This window comes from Rhea pennata, chromosome 1 (assembly GCF_028389875.1).
Source record: "Rhea pennata isolate bPtePen1 chromosome 1, bPtePen1.pri, whole genome shotgun sequence".
NCBI lineage: Eukaryota > Metazoa > Chordata > Aves > Rheiformes > Rheidae > Rhea > Rhea pennata.
This window is the reverse complement of record NC_084663.1, coordinates 139,280,918-139,299,821: the sequence shown is the minus strand read 5'-3', so window position 1 is coordinate 139,299,821 and position 18,904 is coordinate 139,280,918. Positions and strand designations below refer to the sequence as shown.

Here is an 18,904-nt window from a genome sequence, read left to right as displayed (position 1 = left end):
TCTACTACATTTATTTTTGAGATAGAAGGACAAGAACAGCATAGAACATTCAAAATGGGGCATGGTGTGATTTATACAATACCATAATAGTACTTCACCGTTTTTTTTTTAATTCCTAACCTTTTTGAATGTTCCAGAAAACTTAGCCAATATTTTCACCTTTGTAACATGTTGCAAGTGAAGCTTGCTTGAAGGCTCTCAGGCATCAATTGGTCTTACCGGCCCAGACCAGCCTCACCTGGGGTCTCCATCCACATGCACACCTTGCACATGAGCCTTCAGCCCTTGCCTGAGCTATGCTACAGGAGTGCCTGTGTCTAGCCCTGCCTCCTGGCTGGACCCCCAGACTTGTGCTTCAGGTTGTCCCCTGGATGTACCCTTGGATGTACATTATAGCTTGTCTCTGGCCATATCTCCTGGATGGACTTTAGACAGCTTGCTGTAGTCTTGTCTCCAGCCTGTCCCTCGTCGTCTTCTTTGGCTCCCAGTTGAAGCCCCTGGAAGGACCGTGACCCTGGCTCATTGCTCACAGTGATGAGGGCTGTCGATGGACCCTGCCACCTGATGGATCCAGCTCTGATTGCCGCATGCAGACCCTGTGGGGGGCATGGCCTGTGCTGGGGTCACCCTCAGCTCCCAGCTCTCCATCCTGGGGGAGCAGCCAGCTGTTGCTGCACCCTGACAGCAAGAGACTATGGATCAGGGTCTGTAACAACCTCTTCGTTTTTCCCAGAAGTGTAAGAAATGTTCCTCAGTGTTTGCTCTCATCAGCAAAAATACAAAGCAACAACAAAAACAGACAAAGATTACCCAAACCAGGTAAAACACATAACATCTACTAAAACCAACAAAAAAACCACTGTATAATGCTCCACCCTGAGAGAAGATAAGAGAACAAACATTACTTAGCAGATATTAGTCACACTGTTTAATATCCTACCATAAGACAGCTGGATAACTTCATGATGAGTGGGTTATATAAAAGAAACTTATGTAGAAATATAGAATTATCTTTGACCATGTAAATATATTTTCTTTGCTATCCTTCAAGTACAGACAATGGATTTAACTTTTTTCTTTCTAATAAACTGAGCAACAGTATTATGGAAAGGAAGTTGAGTAGAACATATTTTGCAACACATATCTGGAGCTCATCTGTTACAGTAACTACTCACTATTTTCCTTAATAGCTAAATGAAATACACATCTTTCTTAGCAGATAGCAGAATCCATTTCTGTATCGCAGATAATTAAACTGTAGGAAAGTACATGTTGGTTACTGGTTAACCCAAAGTAATTAAAGAGATGACTGAGTATAAGAAGTAGTTATAAAAACTGAGCCGCCTAACAATTTATTCATGGGTAACAGCTTGACTAACAGTACAGTCTAACTAAACATCCGGATTTAACACCAAGAAATGCATATCACAGATAATCAAAGGCAAAGTATCAATATGACTATTAGCTTTATAATGACTCGGTCAGGTTTTATTTTAGATTTATTCTAATAATACCATCACCTGTAATGCACCAACTCCTATCACAGTGCTATGGTGAGGTCCTCCTGTAGATGGTTGGGAAGGAAAAGAACTGTACTGATCTAAACCTTACATCAATATTTCCCAAACATGCAGGCATGTAGGTCACCTTCAATCTTCATTTCTATTACAGACTGAAATTACTATTTCAACAGAGTTGATATTGAAATATTTAAAGCCAAAATTTTACAGGTACCAAAATGAAAGCACAGAAAGAAAAACCATTAAGACCAGAGTAATGACAAAAAAGAAAAAAGAGAAGAAAAAAAGAAAAAGAAAATTAGTATCCATCACCTGAATGCAAAACACAACAGTGTTTCTTATCTGGCTGTCATCACTAGTAGGTTCCTAAAAAGGCAGTTATCTGTACACTCCAAATGTCATTGCCAACAAAATAACAAGATCAGTTTTGAAAATATAAACTATACATTGTTTTGATTAAATCTGAATCTCTAATAATGAACACCTTTTTCCTGTAGTATTGCCGCCTCAAATAGAAAAACTACAAGATAAACGCAAGCTGTAAAAACAAGTAAGTTTTAATGTCTCCAGTGCACTTCTGAGTTATGACTGCCTTCTTGTGGTTTCACAAACTTCACTGTTACAATTTCTAAGACTGATCTCAACTGAGGTCTTACTTTACTAAGCAGAAGTTTCTATCGCTCTGTAAAAGAATCTTCAGATTGAAATAAACCTCAACAAGCAATAGAAGGACTTAAATATACAGACACTAACTTGAAGATACTAACAGTAAATATGGAACCTCACAGAGAAATATACACCAGCCCAAATCCTCCTCAAATTATTGAGGTTAACTAATTCAATCAAAGCGAACAGGAAACAGTCTAGTTGCATGAATACGGTAAGCAAAACACGGCTTACTATTTGTTTTTAGGCTCTTTATCAAATTCCCTATCCTTTCAAACTCCTTCCAATGTGCCTCTTCTGTTATATCATTAGAACAGACAATAAAAATACATGTTTCTTCAACGATGTGACAAAAAAAATACAGCCCACTTGGAAGCTAGCACTGAAAAGATCAAAATACACTTTAAAACGTAGTGCTTACTTTCACAAAATGCAATGTTAATGTAGACATATATGGCCTATTTTAGTGTACTTGATAAAACAGGAATGCTGTACCAAAAAGCAGTAATATTCCAGAAATAGGTGCACGCTGCTTTTAACACTGGTTGGACTTTATAACTGAAAATGGCAGTGGATATTATTATTCTGTATAACTATCAGATTAATGGTTAGTTGGGTGATTTCCAACAGTGTATTTATCCCAGACTAAACCCACATGCACTGCCTACCAGCTGATCATTCCAGAATCAGCTACGAACACCTCAGGGAACACTAGGGAGCAGCATGAACTACACAAACACATCTGTTGAGCAGAACAATAGGCTTGGATGGACCTGGCATCCACGCTACACATATGCCACATATGACGTTCTCTAAACTATCATAGGTCCTCCTGGATCACCTCTTCCGCTTAGATTTGTCCAGAAGGAATCCACTGCATGAGTCAGGAGACTCACTTCAAAAACACACTCTGATGTATACTAAAACACTTATGTAGATATGCCTCAGCCACTTCTAACGTCTTCCACAAACATACAAGAATAATAACTTGGTCTCCCCCTACTAGATGTGGAATTTCCCTCAGAAACCACACTGGATCAGGGCCCTTCAGGGCACCGTTCCTTTCAGAACTTGCAATAAGCTTATGGCTCTGGTGTCTCTTGTACTTGTAACTAAGCATACACGAAAGAGTAACAAACACAAATTCTTAGATTATCTAAAATCTTCCTTATAAAGAGTTTAACTATAAATCATACGAACATGTGATACCCCATGCAGATTGTGCTGCCATGGCATCTTTTCTGATTGCAAAACTTGGTGTGACTGGAAAAGCCTGATTAATTATTGGTGTCAAACTTCAATTCTAAATCTAAATTTCCCCAGTTAGTATGCTAAATATAGTGAACTATAAACTGGACATATGATATTTTACTGCATTTTCTTGTATTCTTGCTGGAGTACACGGGAGGGACATTATTCAATACTACACATTGTTCTTTAACATGAATACAACTGCCCTTAACAAAAGGTCCCTTTACAAGAAGGAAAATACATGTGTGCTAAAATACCAGTTTAGAACTTAACAACACTTTAGTACCCTTGTTATTATGATTCAAATATCAGGTACCAACTAACTTTATGCTAACACTGTTGTACTTAAAGTACTAATTATTCCCAAAATAATAGAATAAAATTAACATAATAAATTTTAGAAATTTATCTTCTTCCCTTTTGGAGTGTGTTATTAGTTTCCAAGATACTAAATATTTCAAATAGTAGTAGCAGCCATATCCAACACAAGCTGATGAATACAAATATTTTCATTTCCTTTTAAAATAAAAATAAAAATAAATTCCATAAAGTATCTAAACAGAAAATATTTGTGATAAACATTCCCTATTCTGTTCCAATGTTCTTGATATACTGCTATAAAATTTCTCCTCTCAGATCTCTGAAAGGCAACAGATGTAATAAATATCATTACCAATATACATACAAGGCTTCAATATCCCAAGCTCCTTTGATAATAGAAAAGTATGCAGGAAAGCATAATCTCCAAACAGCAGAAATAATGATCATACAAACAAATTAAGCAGTCTAAAATTTGGCTACAATTATACACTGGTAGCTCCACAGGCCCATTCATATTTATAAATACAGTTTTCTATATAAAAATTCCATTTTAGGAGAGTATTATTGAAGTGAATAGCCAAAAAATAGCAAATGTAAAAGTTAACACATTCCTTAAAGCCCTTAAAGTTGCTAAATATTTAAGTTGTTCAAACAGCTTGTTTGCATTTCTCCTGTTTTCCATAAAAGCTGCAGCTCAGTGAGTGAAGCATACTTCCCTTGGCCTGGGATTTCCTAGAAAATTTTCAGAAGGGTTCTGTGGTCATTCAGGAATTAAAGAACTGAGTCTGAATCAAAATGAACTGTGTGCTCCTAAACAACACAGCCTACTTTCAGTCTGAACAAAGAAAAAAAAAAGCAATATTGTAACACAGCCTAAAACAAAATCTAAAAAACCAAAGCACTAATTCAAAGACAAGTATGCCAGCCACACAAAAAACAGCTTTCATCACAACAATATTTTACCTGTATTTCAGGAAAAATTTCTATTTCCTGGACATATTTTTAATTACTATAATCTTTCCATATATCACTGTAGACGTTCCACAAAAGGAGAGACAAGATGTCAATGGGTAGAGTTCTATTAGCTCATGACTTTATTGCCTCACCTATAAAGCACTACCCCAAAAGAAAAAAAAAAAAATCCCGCAGTGCGGGTTGATGCTCATCTCTCCATTGCTCCTAGCAGTTGGCACTCACCTGTTCCTTTCCAAGGCAGTTTTCTGTCTTGCAGAAAGCAGGACTTCCCCATTAAGCCAATACCAGAGACTAGTGAATGATAATAAACAGATCTCACGTATCACATCAGGTAATGAATGTCCCTCTCCTTATCATATCATGTAACCAAGAGGAAGTTGTGACGCCCTCTTCCTGGCTCCATTCAGTTGTGCTCTGTCTCTCCCCCTGCTCCCAGACCTGTGCACGCTGTTCACATTTGTCTGCAGGTCACATTTTCACCCCCATCCTATTTTAAGGAACTGCAGCAGCTCCCAGAACAGCAAAGGCTGCAAAGACATTGCGTTGACAATGGATGGAAAACAGACATCATGCAAAGGAGCAAGCAGTAGGGCAGGAAGTGCAAGTCTGTCTCTTCCCACTTGGAAAGCAACAAATCCTAGCTGAGAACCTTTTGCCCTATCCCACTGACAAGATACTCCTGGGAGGAGAGTCAGTCTTTTTATACAGGGGACAACAAGCACAATCCATTTCTTCCAGGTCCCTTAGGAGCCTTTTCTGGGTTACTGAGAACTGAATGCCACACGGGACAACTACTGCAATCTGACCTTCGAGATGACCCTTCATTATTCAGCTTAAGGAAAAGAACCAACTTTAGGTTGTGGAAGGAAGGAGAGAAGAGAGGGATAGAAAAATCAACCTTAAATTGTATTATTTCAGAAAGATATAAGCTACCCGAATCATTCGTATAGTCTGAGCTACAGAAGAATTTACTAGATCTTTCTACAGCGATAATTTTCAATAAAAGATTTAAGTTTCCTCATCACATTATGATAAAACTTTCCAGAAACACAAAAGCCTTTCATGTGCCAGCTTTCTAGAATACAGTCTGACAACTAGCTAATGAAGACATACCATAAATAGAAAATAAATCTCTCTTCAAGGTAGGACTGAAGCATTTGTCATTGACACGTCCGGTCACCAGAGGTATAGCTGCTATACAGAGAAATCATTTCTTGACAGGTCTGTCATGTTTCAGACATTTTTGGCATCAGGTAAACTAGTTAAAAATTAAGATAGAGTAATTTGTCTTGAACTACTGAAAGACTTATAACATGAGAGGTTGTCAAAGCTCAGCCTAAGTCACCGCCCAAGCCGCAGTATTTTAAAACCTCTAGTCAATGTAAACAATTGCATATGGAATTCTGTGAATTAGGTTTCAAAGCTAGAATTTTTACATTTTATGTCTTTGATCTAAATTAAGGGACACTAAAGAAAAAAAATATAATGAAATGTGGACAGTGGAGCTTAATACCAGTTGTCAATATCTTGAGTTATCAGCATTTTTTTTTAATACCAAGAATTTTGTTTCTCTTTCTTAAATCATCTGTTCTTGCAAAGCCGATAAATATTTTAGAGGTTCCATCTTTGGAAAGTCCCAGATCCTGGCAGTATGCTCGAGGAATTCTCTCCTCATTAGATTGTCTCCTTCCATTTTACCAGTCTTTTCACCTGTGTAAAGCAATTAAGAGAGACAGTGAAGTGAAGTGGGTTGTGGTACTAGAAATATGTTGATAATATTCAAGTTTGTTTTTCATTGGACTCAGAAGCTGTTCTCAGTTTGCCTTCTCAGTGGGACAGTCAAGGATGAGAACAACTTGACTGAGGCTCGATACAGACCAGATGGATCTAGTAGGTATGAGTAAGCATCTTAGGGGCATGAAAATTTGACATCTGCTCCTATTATTAAGAGGATAAGCCATGTCTGTTGATGAAGCTTAAAGGGATGTTTTAGAATCCCTGAGGGCACCTGGATTTACAGAGTAACAATCAAAACTGCATAACGCTTCATTTTTTAAAAAAAAATCTTTACTGTCTTTAGCTTTTTACATTAAAAATTGCTTCTGCCTTTGCCTACCATCTGAAGGAATCTCTCCTAAAAATACCTTAATTTGAAGTCAAGGTGCTTTGTATCTGGCAAATAACTAGGCAATTCAGTTTTGTTTTATCCTAATGGTATCGTATAATTTATTACCACTCTGATTTCTAAAGAATGATGCTAAAATGTAGTCAGATGGTATTTAACAAATTCAGGTTAATTGTCCTTGAACATCATACTGAGATTTTTGTGGTTTTAATCTATAAAATCTAAATAAACATTTCTAGTACATTTGGCTTATTTCCACTGAAACCACTGAAGACATCACCATCAGCTGTAGGGATATCAGACTCACGCAAGCACTGCAAAATCCTATATTAAACTATTAATTGTATAAATGGAAAAACTGATAAACATTAGTCAGCAGGCTGAAAGAAAAAACAGGAATTTACAACACATTAATGTGTAAAGCTTTTTAGTTTTAAAAGCTATCTGTAAGTCACGCCTTCTTTCCCAGACCAAAAGCAGCCAGTATATCCTTCAGCAAACTCTAAATGCTCGTCCCTTTTTGCAATTTACAAAATGGCTGAAGTTTGGTTTAGCTTTCAAGCCTAGACCACATTCCTGCTCTTTTTTCCCACATGAGAAAAACAAGATTTTGAACTTTTGGAAGGAATCTTGAAATAATTATTACTTGCCATTAAGCATTCAATCACCATTAAAATTACAGTTTCAGTTCTGTCCAGTGACAAAATTTGTATATTTTTTTTACATGACTAAACACCTTTTACAAGATCAGCTAGTATGCTGCATATGCAATATCCAACGAATTACTATTCCACTTAATCAATGACGATCCACTAGATAAAAAAAATGCACAAAATTCATCAAAAGCCCACTTTCACATTTTATTCAATTTTAAGCCAAATAAAATCCAATAATAAGTTGCTAGCTGCAGAAAAAAATCTACATCTTCTTTCTTTACTTATCTTGACAAGTGTCCCACAGCTGTAAGTACTATATGGAGAGAGAGAGAGAGATATGCCTCATTAATTGGATGATTTTTTTCTTCTTTCTGTCAATTTGTATAGCCCCAACTGTTCCTTCCAACTACTGCAGATCTAGACTGACCAAAGTTTGATTAATTCATGATCTCTGAGGTAGCAGCTACACAGAAAGAAATCTTTAAACAGAAAAAAGCCTCTAGCTCTCCTACATTCAGTTCCCTTTCCAAAATTGCTAGATATGAATCAAATGTCAACACATTATGTACTCTTTGTGACAAAGAAAAACGGAGGCAGATAATGGTGTGTGTGATTAATTATTGTTTAGCTCCATTTGCACAGTAATATGATTTCATTGTTTTCAAAGGAGCTATAACCGTCATCTAACTGAAAAAACCCACATTGTTGAATTAGCTTCTACGTGGAAACAAATTCTGAAAAAATGATTAACTGTCTCTCTATTAGGATATACTATTATGTTATCCCCCCCTCCTCAGCTTTCAGCTATTTACTGCCTCACATACTTGACCATACACCTGCTAAAGTCCAATGAAATCCAAATCTTACAGCAAGCAGGGTTAACAAATTTACATTGTCTAGGACCAGAAAAAAAAAAAAAAAAAAAAAAAAAAAAAACCCGGAGGTCTGACTGCAAAGTTCCAGTAGTACAAACAAATCATTAACAATTTAAAAATATTATCAATTAACTACAAATGACATACAGCCCTGTATCTAAGAGCTAAATCATGATATAAGATGACAAATCATGCTCATGCGAGTCAAGTGCAATTACTTGTGTCCTTTTTTAAAAAAATATATGTTAATATGAAGAGTAAACAAGAAAAACAGAACTATTAACAAATTCCAAGAATGGGAAAGAAAAGTAGAGCTGTAGTTCTGTAGGCCTAGCTGAACACATTATTTTCATCCCATTTTCACCATCAACCTCAAGTTTTGACTATGTGGACAGAAGAAATTTGTTTTAAAAGAAGCTTACTATTTTCCTCACTTTATTTTACTATAGGATCCATAGCAGCTGGATTTCAACCCTCACTGGCAGCAAAACCATAAAGTCTTCTCTTGGCTAGATTTTCACTCTGATTTGTGACCACTTCAGAAATTACAATGGCAATAGTTTGTCAGACTTCTGCCTTGAAAGATAAGATCCTTACAGGAGACTGGTGCCCAACATTTTGATTGAAGCTCTTTTCTCATCAGATGACTAAACTTAGTGTATGTGTGCAATACAATAAATCCAGCATTTCTGAAAATGCACAAAGAAAATGCATAAGAAGATGCAAAATTCTTACTGATGAATTGAGATTACTATTCATTTCCAAATACATGCAAGTAAATCACAGTATGGCCTGAACAGAGCAGGCTGCCATCTCCAGAATGTATTTCTGGTTGAACACTCTCAGAGAGCAATTTGGTAATGTCTGGAGAGCAGGAATTGTTCAGGAAGCCAAAGCGGACCATTCCTTGTCACTTTTTTCCTCATGAGACCCATCATCCACAAATGTAATAGGGAGAAGTTAAGATCCTTAGGAAGACAAATATGGAGCAAGTTGCCACCACCAGACATACATAGCCAACAACCTATCTCTACACTCCCAACATGCTTCTAGGAAAAAATGAGTAGAAACAAGGTGAAAAGAAGCAGGCCATAGTTCAGTAGAATTACCTGAGCAGGCTGCATACTCAAGGACCCCTGCTATAGAGCAACAAACAATGTTTATTTGTCTGCACTGGTATACAGGGAAGGATCGCAAATTAGCTACATCTTTGTCTGAATTTGTTTTTAAGTTTTCCCTGCAACTGCACTCCTCAGAGAAGACAAGAAGATTTTCAAGCTATTTTTTTTTACTAGAATAAAGATGAAATTCAAAGCAGCTGCTGAAGACAAGCAGAATTAAAAGTTGTTTACAAACAACTCTTCCCATGCTCACTGTGCAGGGCCGTTCCCTGTTTCCAGCCTTTCAGTTGACTGTGTTACAGTAAACTCTGCAGTCCTCTCTACTCCTAGACAATTTCTCTTCCCAGTACTCTCTTTCCTGGTGTATGCTTGCTTGAGATGCTGATCCCCTTTATCCAACTTTTGCCTTTTTGAGCATCTGCTTTGCTTCTCCTTCAAGTTCTGGAGCCATGTCTTCCTCAGTTGCCTCAGCTGCTACTAGGGGAAGTCACCCCCCTTTTGGCTTGAGTAAATGTACCTATGTTTTAAAGGAACATGGTGTAACTTAGAAACTAAGGAAAAAACAAAGCAAAGCATGCCAGTAAAAGTATAATAAGCTACAACTGTTTTGCTGAAAAACAGATTTCCGTATTATGTTTTTCTGTATTATGTTTTCCACAGATAAACATTTGGATGACCTACCACTTTGACAGTCTAAAGACACATGGGTGAAAACTTGGTTTACAGAAATAAATGGAAATTTTGCTACTAACTTTAGGCTGTGATTGTTCCTTGCATCTGGAAATATCTGTTGATTATTTTGGTGGATGAAAATGAGTATGTGATTCTTTTAATCAGAGATGAAAAGAACAGTACTCTACTTTCAAAGTTTAAAGGGTGCACTTACCTTTCAACGCCCCCAGTTCTCCATATTCTTGTCCTGTGATCTCTTGGACATTAAAAAACTGAAAAAGGGATACTACTAGAGTTGGGACAGCGAATTCATAACACAATTCTTTGTTGACATAGGCTGCATGGCTGTAGTGTTCATACAAGGACCTGATCCAGCCGAAATCAACAGAAGGCTTTTCATGGACTTCAAAGGCTTCTGAAATATAAGGCCTTATAAAGCTCTGCTGTGGGAAAGGTCAAAAAATGAAGATTCTTGGTGTAAACCCCTAGCCAAGCACTCTTTTTGTGCAAGGTTTACATCTGGTAGGCACTGACTACTTAGTATCATTCTGAATGTTTCTTTCTTCCATTATATCATGTTCCTGATACTTGGTCATTAATCCCATTTAAAAATCTTTAAAAATATGGATACTAAACAGTACTTTCTTTTTCTGTTTATAGAAATAGGATACATACTCAAATCCAGATAGCAAAAATTCACATACCATAGCCAGAGGAGAAGTACCAGCTTGTGAATAATAATCTCCATTTGTAGACACATATAAATTTAGCACTTGCTCCTAGGAAATTTGTCTTTTGTAAAATGACAAATGTTCAGCATCTGGGAAATCAGTTTATTTTCAAGTCGTCTTAAAATACACACACTGGCTTTTCCCTTATAGGACTCTTACTAAATCAAACACACTTAAATACAGTTCCAAGCACTAGTTAATCTCAGAGGCAACCCATATGCAGAAAATTAATAATATTTGAACAACATTTTTAACATGAGCACTGCCTAGCTTGTAACCTTTCCTTATACTCTGCAGTAAGTGTTGGAACAGAAAAAGAATTACATTTTAGAACTGCAGCATTCCTATTTCTGAAATTTTATAATGCTTTTCAAGAACAATGCCCACCAAACATACACACTTGTGATATTATAACTATGCTTTGCCAGTATTTTATATACACAGAATGTCTGTTTCAAAACATATTAGCATCAATGACAACACTCTTATTGGCTTTACTGCACTTGAGATCAAGCACATTTATGAAATTAGTAGCAATTTTAATATATGAAAAAGATTAAGGTAATATAAAGACTTATTTCAAGCACATAAACATCCAGAAGCAATATATTACAGTAGTCTCTTGCCAGCTCTTCCTGTTCAATAAACCCACTCATCATTCTTCTATCTTTTAATTCATTTGATTTGTATTTAAAACTGACACCTGAGATGCAACCAAACATTCAAATTTGAGAGGACAATGTTCAAACTTAAGTTCCCAAATCTGAGGAACCAAAACTGCTAGATAACGCTGACTGGACTTCCTAACTCTCATGCTCACATCAACTGCAGAAGCCTTGACTGATAAGAAAGGGAACGTAACTCCCACTGGAATCAGTGAGGCACATACCACAGACTCAGACACGACTACGAAGACTAATTGTGGCTCAAGTCCACAATGTGGATTTTCAGTATTTTGAATAACGCAGACATTTTCATGAGGTGCAACCATAATCACTCAAAATAAACCTTTCATCTGCAAAGATTTTATATAAGATCACATTAGATCTATGCATCTGTTGTATTATTGAGATCCATCATGATGAATAAGAGCACACTGAACGTCAAAATAATTATCCAGATCATATGTCATACAATCTATCAAAACAGAAGAATGATTTAGCTTTAGAGAGAAAAAAAATAATCACAAATGATCAAATTCATCTGCAGAAAGAAATCAACTGCAGTGTGCTTGTAAGGAAACATACAAAAGTCAGAATTTTTAAATACAAGAACTATTTTTGGAAAGGAATGGAGTACTGACATGGCAACACAAGCAGATGCCACACATTTCCTAGGTAGTAATGTGTAGAAAAGATTGTGAACGTGCCCTAAAAGATCTAAGCAAACTTGAGGCCATGGCAGCCTATCACTTGAATCTGAAATATTTCAAGTACAAAATACTAAACATCTACTACATATCATTACAAAAGTACTACGTATCTTTTCAAAAGAGTTTGTGAAAACTAATTTAAGGACTGGGAATTATTCAAGAGAGCTAAAACAAATTCTTTCTTCATGATCTCCCTTTTCTCTACAGCTGAACACTGAGAGATATGTACACCCTTGACTTTTAGCCTGGCCTACAGCTTCCCCATCCTGAATCAATTCCAGATTTTTGCAGGTGCAGTCACTTTGGAGTTACATACAATTTGAAAGCAGATGTGCTGGCATTTAGACAACTAGCTGCCTGACTTGTAGGTAAAATGTAGTATTGGGTATCTAGAGGTAATCACTTGCACACTATCTATTTAAAGATAGAAAATTTGAGAACTTTTTATTATTTATTTAAAAGATTGTTCATTTCCTTCAAAAACTTTAGCTGCACAGACAGGCAATAGTTCATTTAGAGTAGTAAAAAACAATCTCCAACCAGCATACAGTTGTTACTGAAGGTAACAAGCATTTAAGGTGCTGTGGTTCCTTCTTACAGCTACTAATAAACAATAGGCAAGATACAGAAGCTTAAAAGAACATTTTTTTCCTTCCTTATAAAAACATCCTTCAGTTAGCATTAGCTGATCCATTATTTGTAAGATACATTACTATTAGATTTATATTAAATACAGTTATGAGGGGAGATCTCTACATAATTTACCTTAATATATCATAATACTGGCCTAGCATTTCAGGGATGTCTACACTGTATCAAAAGGCTTGACCTGAATTTTATAAGACTGAGCTAATCCACAGTAATGTCAGTATATTTTTAATCAATACTTGTGTTAACTGGCTCAAAGCAACATTTCATGAGCCTGTTCAAGCAGTAATCACAATTCTGGTTCGTGCTACATGTATATATACCAATGTACGTAGATTTCCCACTTAAGAATAAAGAAACAGTTTGCTAAGATTCAATTTACTACTGAACACTATACAAGCACGAAAAAATAAGAAAATCAGAGATGTACAGAGGTCTGAAAATAAGAAATAATAAGAAAAAAAGTGTCTAATTGGATTTAGCATTAACATTCTGTTTTTAATGCACTGTCAATCAAGAATGGTCATATATATATACAAGGAAATTTAATAAACTTATAATGTTCAGAATAAATTTAAAATTGAGTACTATTGTTTAGCACTGATTATATCTATAAAATGTAATCACTCCTATTCTCTCTTCTATTCAAGGTCTTCCCTCCTTTTCTCCTTGAATGATAAATGTATTATGACCATGAATACAAGATATTTCTTCGGGATAGAACCTGCTAGTTCAACCTACCTGTTCTTTTCAATTTTTTGTATAACAGAAGAGTAACACAACAGTTAAACTGATCTTTCTTCATCATCACTCTCTGCATCAGTGAAAAAGGGTTAGTAGTACCCTGAGCACAGCATGGTGGGAGTTGAAGGAGAAAATAAAGGAGACGAGAAGAAGGATTAAAATTCAGATTTGTCGAAATTCACTTAATTCCAGGCCCATACAATTGACTTCTACTACACTCCGTCACTACTATGGCTCCATTACAAGCATTCGTAGCATGAGTACATGGTTATGACCTCTCTCTGTTCCCATGCCTCCGAACAGCAAACGTGGCTGGTTGATCTGTCTGGTAACCGACAACAATCTATTGCTGCTGCCTTTCTCCCATCCTGAGGCGTGCTTCACCACCTTCCTGCCTGGTGACCCAGTAGACAAGATGTACACCTCCACTACCTGAGCCAACTTGTGGAGATTCACATATTAAGCAGGAAGACACCTAAGAGATCTGTAGCATACGGAAACTAAGACAGAAGATCCAGGAGTTCACAGGTCCAAGTAAGCACTATACGCACTCAGTAATTTTTATGCTGTTGTTTTAACCTATATGCTTACCCTGATAGTTGCCCCAACTCTTATCATTCACACAGAAAGTCTTTAATCATACTCTTTTCTGAACGTGGCTCAGGTGGCTGGCAGTCCAAACCATGCTTTCACTCAACTTGAAACAGGAACAGTAAAAACCACTCCCATACCTACTCCCCCAGGTGGAATGAGTTCATCCACAGATAATATCACTGATGAGAAAGACCATTAGAGTACAAAGAATCAAACCTCCTTATTCACAGACAATACAAGGAATTTAGTTTCACTCCACTAAAACAGATAGGTTAAATAGAAAAGCTCTAGATAAACCAGTATTCAAACCTCCTCTCCAGTCACCCAGAAAGCTATACAAGTTCTTGCATATATTCCTAATCTTTTCATAGTATTTTCATGGATGTAAAAACATGTGCAATAACTATGATCTTAATCTTCATGAGTTTTTTTTTTTTTACCTATAATTACTATAAAACTAGACTCGCACAGAAACTTTGGATGTATCAAAGTAGAAACCAAAATCCTGACTTCTTCCTGTATATCAGCTAAAAAGCTGAGAAGGAAACTACTTTTACCCATTTGAAAATACTGAGGGAATGCATGCATTCAGCGCTATCACCATTCTTTACAACCTCACTTCCTAAAACAGCGTGCCTTCCTCCACACAGAATCCATAACCTTGAGGCTTTTTCATGAAGTCAGATACCTTAGCCCTTCCCTTCTTTCTAAAAGAGAGGAAGAATCACCCCTCCCTTCTTACAAGCACAGCTTTTGGCTTCCTCACTTACACACAGACAGCAATCCAATGGGTAGAACACTTGCGATACAGGACAGTCAGGTTCAAACTTGTGTCTTTTCCACTACAGGCAAGTCACTTCACTGCCGTGCTCTTAGCTGCTCCAGGAACACTCTAGTCATCTCCCCCTGTTCAAGTGATTTGTAGACAACAATGAAAAACCAATTTTGCCAGAAAAAAGGCACAGAAGTAGGAACCTTACTCTACTTGTCAATGTAGTCACCTAGGAACCGCTGCTGTCAAGCAGCCCAAAGTCCACAAGTGGGATAAAAATGTTTTAATTCCCCGAAGTCCAAAATAACCTGAAGCTCAATGCTGCACAAGACAGATGCTGGAGTTCCTTCCTTCAGAGATCGAACACCATTCTCTAGTGTGGATGAGTACTATAATTAACAAGCTATTATATAAAAGAAGAAACAACCATGACCCATTCTGCTTACAGTTTATGTTTTGCTTTGTTTACTTTTTCTGAAAGCACTTTGTGCCAGCATGTTTGGTATGCAACTTCTCATTCTGTAGACAGATCATATACAGATACAAAAATATATATTTTACTGGGCTATAAGGTCCACATGGTGCAATATTTCCGATATGGATCCCAAATGTCCTTTGGTGTGACCTCTACCTAGAATTGCCCAACACTACTGAAATTGAAAAACTCCTGGCCATGGGAATTTTATGGCAAATAACAGGCATCTGTGCTTGCTCAGCAGGCATTCTGAAGACCATAGACTTTTGATTTAGGTGATTAATTCTTCTTCTAGGCCACATCAATAGCCTACAGTATTTAAAAAAAAAGTAAAATCTTTGACCTGTGCATTAGTTAAAATAAGTACTTTTAAAACTGGGTTTAAGAGTGCTTCAGAGAAGTAACATAAAATAAATAAATAAAACAGAACATCTCTCCTAGCCCTGCCAGAAATACAGATGATAAATAAAAAATAGATGAAAATTATCTTTGTAAGAGAAAGAATGAAAATCTCCTATAAACATTTTAGAAATTTGAAAAATACCCCAAATGTATTTTGGCATTCAATTAAAGGAGCTAGCAGTTACAGACCTACACCTCATTTCCTGTTCATACCACTTGATACCCCACAAAAAGACTCTTAGCAATGTCTTTTTGGTACTGTGTACTCTCTCTCTGAAACGTGGGAGAGTCCATCTTCCATGCAACATCCAGCTTCTACCGCTCTCATCCTCACCACTAAGGCAGTATCTAAAGCAAGGCTGGGGAAGTGTGTGGATCACTCTTCTTTCAAGTCCTGTTCTAACTGGGAGACACTAGAGTTCCTTCCTGCTCCTGTTGTGATGAGCTAGTGTTTGCTTCGCTTCAAAGGTTGAATCAGATTACAAGATAATTGGGCATCTCTGCAATGAAAAGAACTCCAGAAATTGCTACCAGTTGAGATCAAAATGGGAAGGGGGAGGGAGGGATAAAAGGAGGAAGAAGAAAAGGAGAGGAAGAGAACATCCTTTACCATCATGGAATAATACAAGGTAGACCTGCGTGACCTACAGCCCACTGTGTACTACCAGTCTCTGAGAGCATCCACCGCTCACTGTACTCTAAAAGCTCCCTCCCTTCCCTCATTAACAGATAATGGAAAGCTTAACTTTTATAAGCCAGACTACTTTATCTTCCAAACATTGCAGTCGTTTCATGTCTACAGGGACTTTAATCCCTGGTAATTTAGATGAATTACCTTGTGCTTTAGCAGGTTGGGGTTAAAACTCCAAGATTTGCAACTGATTACAAACAAAAAAAAAAAAAGTTATTAACTCCTAACTGAGTAATTTGCAGCTTATTTCACCCTGGCTAATTAAAATGTAATCACTATTGTTTGGCAGTGCATTCTGTCAGCAGTTTTACTGTCGGAAAAGAAATCATGCCAAGACAACATGCAAAATAAAAGCCTTTCACTAGGAACTGCTGGCTTGATCTAAGCTGTCTCTTTAGGTACTGAAACTGTAAAATAAGTCAGCTACAATCGCCTGACAACGTAGCAAGAAGAAATACTAACCCCTCCCCAAGATAATGGGCGATTTTAACGCGCCCCCTCCTTTGGGGGCACCCTGCGAAGGGCAGGCGGCGCTCACGGCAAGCGGAGCCTCCGCCGCCGCCGGCGCTGCCCGCCGGGGTGCGGGGCGCTGCCCGCCGGGGCGCGGGGCGCCGCGCAGGCAGCCGCACCAGCGCCTCCCCCAGCCCGCCTCGAGGTGTCCGCCCGGCCCGGCCCGGCCCGGCCCGGCTAGCCGAAACGCAGGCACCAAGCAACTCCTGCTGCAGCTCAAACAGGGCACGCTCGGCTTTTCTTTCCGATTCTTTTTTAAGTCGAGTTATCCTTAAATTTTCTCTCTCAAAGCAGCCTTTATGCCAACACCTTAGCCCTCAGAGCCGCTCTGCGCGTTTATGCGAGTAGTTCTCGTTTCTAATTCACAGGGAGGTACAAGGAAAGCAAGAAGCGCGTCCCCCACTTAGTGCCCTTCACGTTGCAGAGGCGTGCTATCCCGAAAGGTGGAGGTGGCTCCGTTTCCTCCCGGGCGGACGATCCCCCTCGGAAAGGGGTTGGGAGGGAGGCAGTCCGGACAGGTTTCCATCGTCCCTCCGCGCCGGGTCGGCTAAACGCCCGCACCAGGCAGCGCAGGTGAGGCGGGCAGCGGGGAAAGGTGCACGGCCGGAGGCGAGCAGCGACGGGCGCGTTAGCTGCTCTCGCGGCTCCACCTCTCTCTCTCTCCCTCTCTCCCAGCGCGGTCCATTTTGTTATTTTATTTTATTCCCCCAGCTTCACCCCATTTCCCCATCCCGCCAGGCACATGTGTGTCCCTATCACGCCTTGCCCCCGCCCTCACCATCCAGGACATCGGAACCGAGCGTGTTCCTGCGCATCGCTCTTAATAAATAAATAAATGAATAAAACTCAAAACTTTCCGAGCGGCTTAGCGACGCGAAGCGCCTGGAGCAGCGGCAGGACGTACAGCCCTCGCACCTCGGCGGAGCCGCCGGCGGGGCGTCCCTCGGCAGCGCCGTGCCCCTACCTGGAAATGCTTGAAGAAGGCGGAGATGCGGGTGATCTGCAGGCTCAGGCACCTGGAAGCGCATCTGGCCGCCGAGAAAGCCTCGTCCTGCTTGCGGGCAGCGGCGGTCGCGCCAACCGCCGGCGCGGCGGGGCTGCCGCAGGCGGCCGTTACCCAGAGCAGCAGGGTCAGGGACGCGCCGGGCGCCCCGCGCACCATCGCGCCGTGGGGAGCGGGCGGCGGAGCGGTAGCGGGCGGCGGCGAGCAGGCTCCCGCTCGCCGAGCGGTGCCGGGCTGCACTGGGGGCAGAAACCTCCGCGCCGCGGAAACTAAACAAGAAAGTTCAATCGCTCAACTCCGCTCACCCCCACCCGCTCCCTCCCTCCCCTCCGACCTCCCCTCCCGGCCCACACGCCTCCCCCGTCGCGGCAGGGGCGGGCCGCGCCTGACAGCCGGCTGCGCCATTGGCTGCGCCGCGCCTGAGTGACGGCGCGGGCGGGCTGCGTGGCCGCGGGCAGGTCGCGCCGCCGCCGGCGGGGTGGCTCGGCGGCAGCGCCGCCGCACGCCGCCACCTGTGGGGCCGCGCCCGCGGAGCCGCCGCCTGCCGCCTCCCCACACACAGGGTCGCACTGGCCGCGGGAGTCTCCCCTCGCCTCGCCTGGGCTGGCGCCCACCTGGGCGGCGAGGACGGGCAGCCTCGCGGCGGAGCTGCGCCGCTGGCACCGACCGTTAGCGACGGGCCCGGCGCCCAACGGTCGCGGGCACATGGCGTCGGCGCGGCGAGGCGCCGCAGCCCGCCGGCTTGGCCCGGCCCGGCCCGGCCGTCGCGCCGGCCTCCGC

General features: G+C 40.1%; 1 protein-coding gene across 1 annotated transcript in view; it reads right to left on the bottom strand.

Moving 5' to 3' along the window:
- ANOS1 (anosmin 1) overlaps positions 1-18,283 on the bottom strand; it is a 128,212-nt gene extending 109,929 nt beyond the window's left edge. Inside the window, exon 1 of the mRNA XM_062574641.1 lies at positions 18,086-18,283. Within this exon, the coding sequence (XP_062430625.1) occupies positions 18,086-18,283 (198 nt within the window). The remainder of the gene's footprint in view (positions 1-18,085) is intronic.
- Between the last annotated feature and the right edge of the window lie 621 nt (positions 18,284-18,904).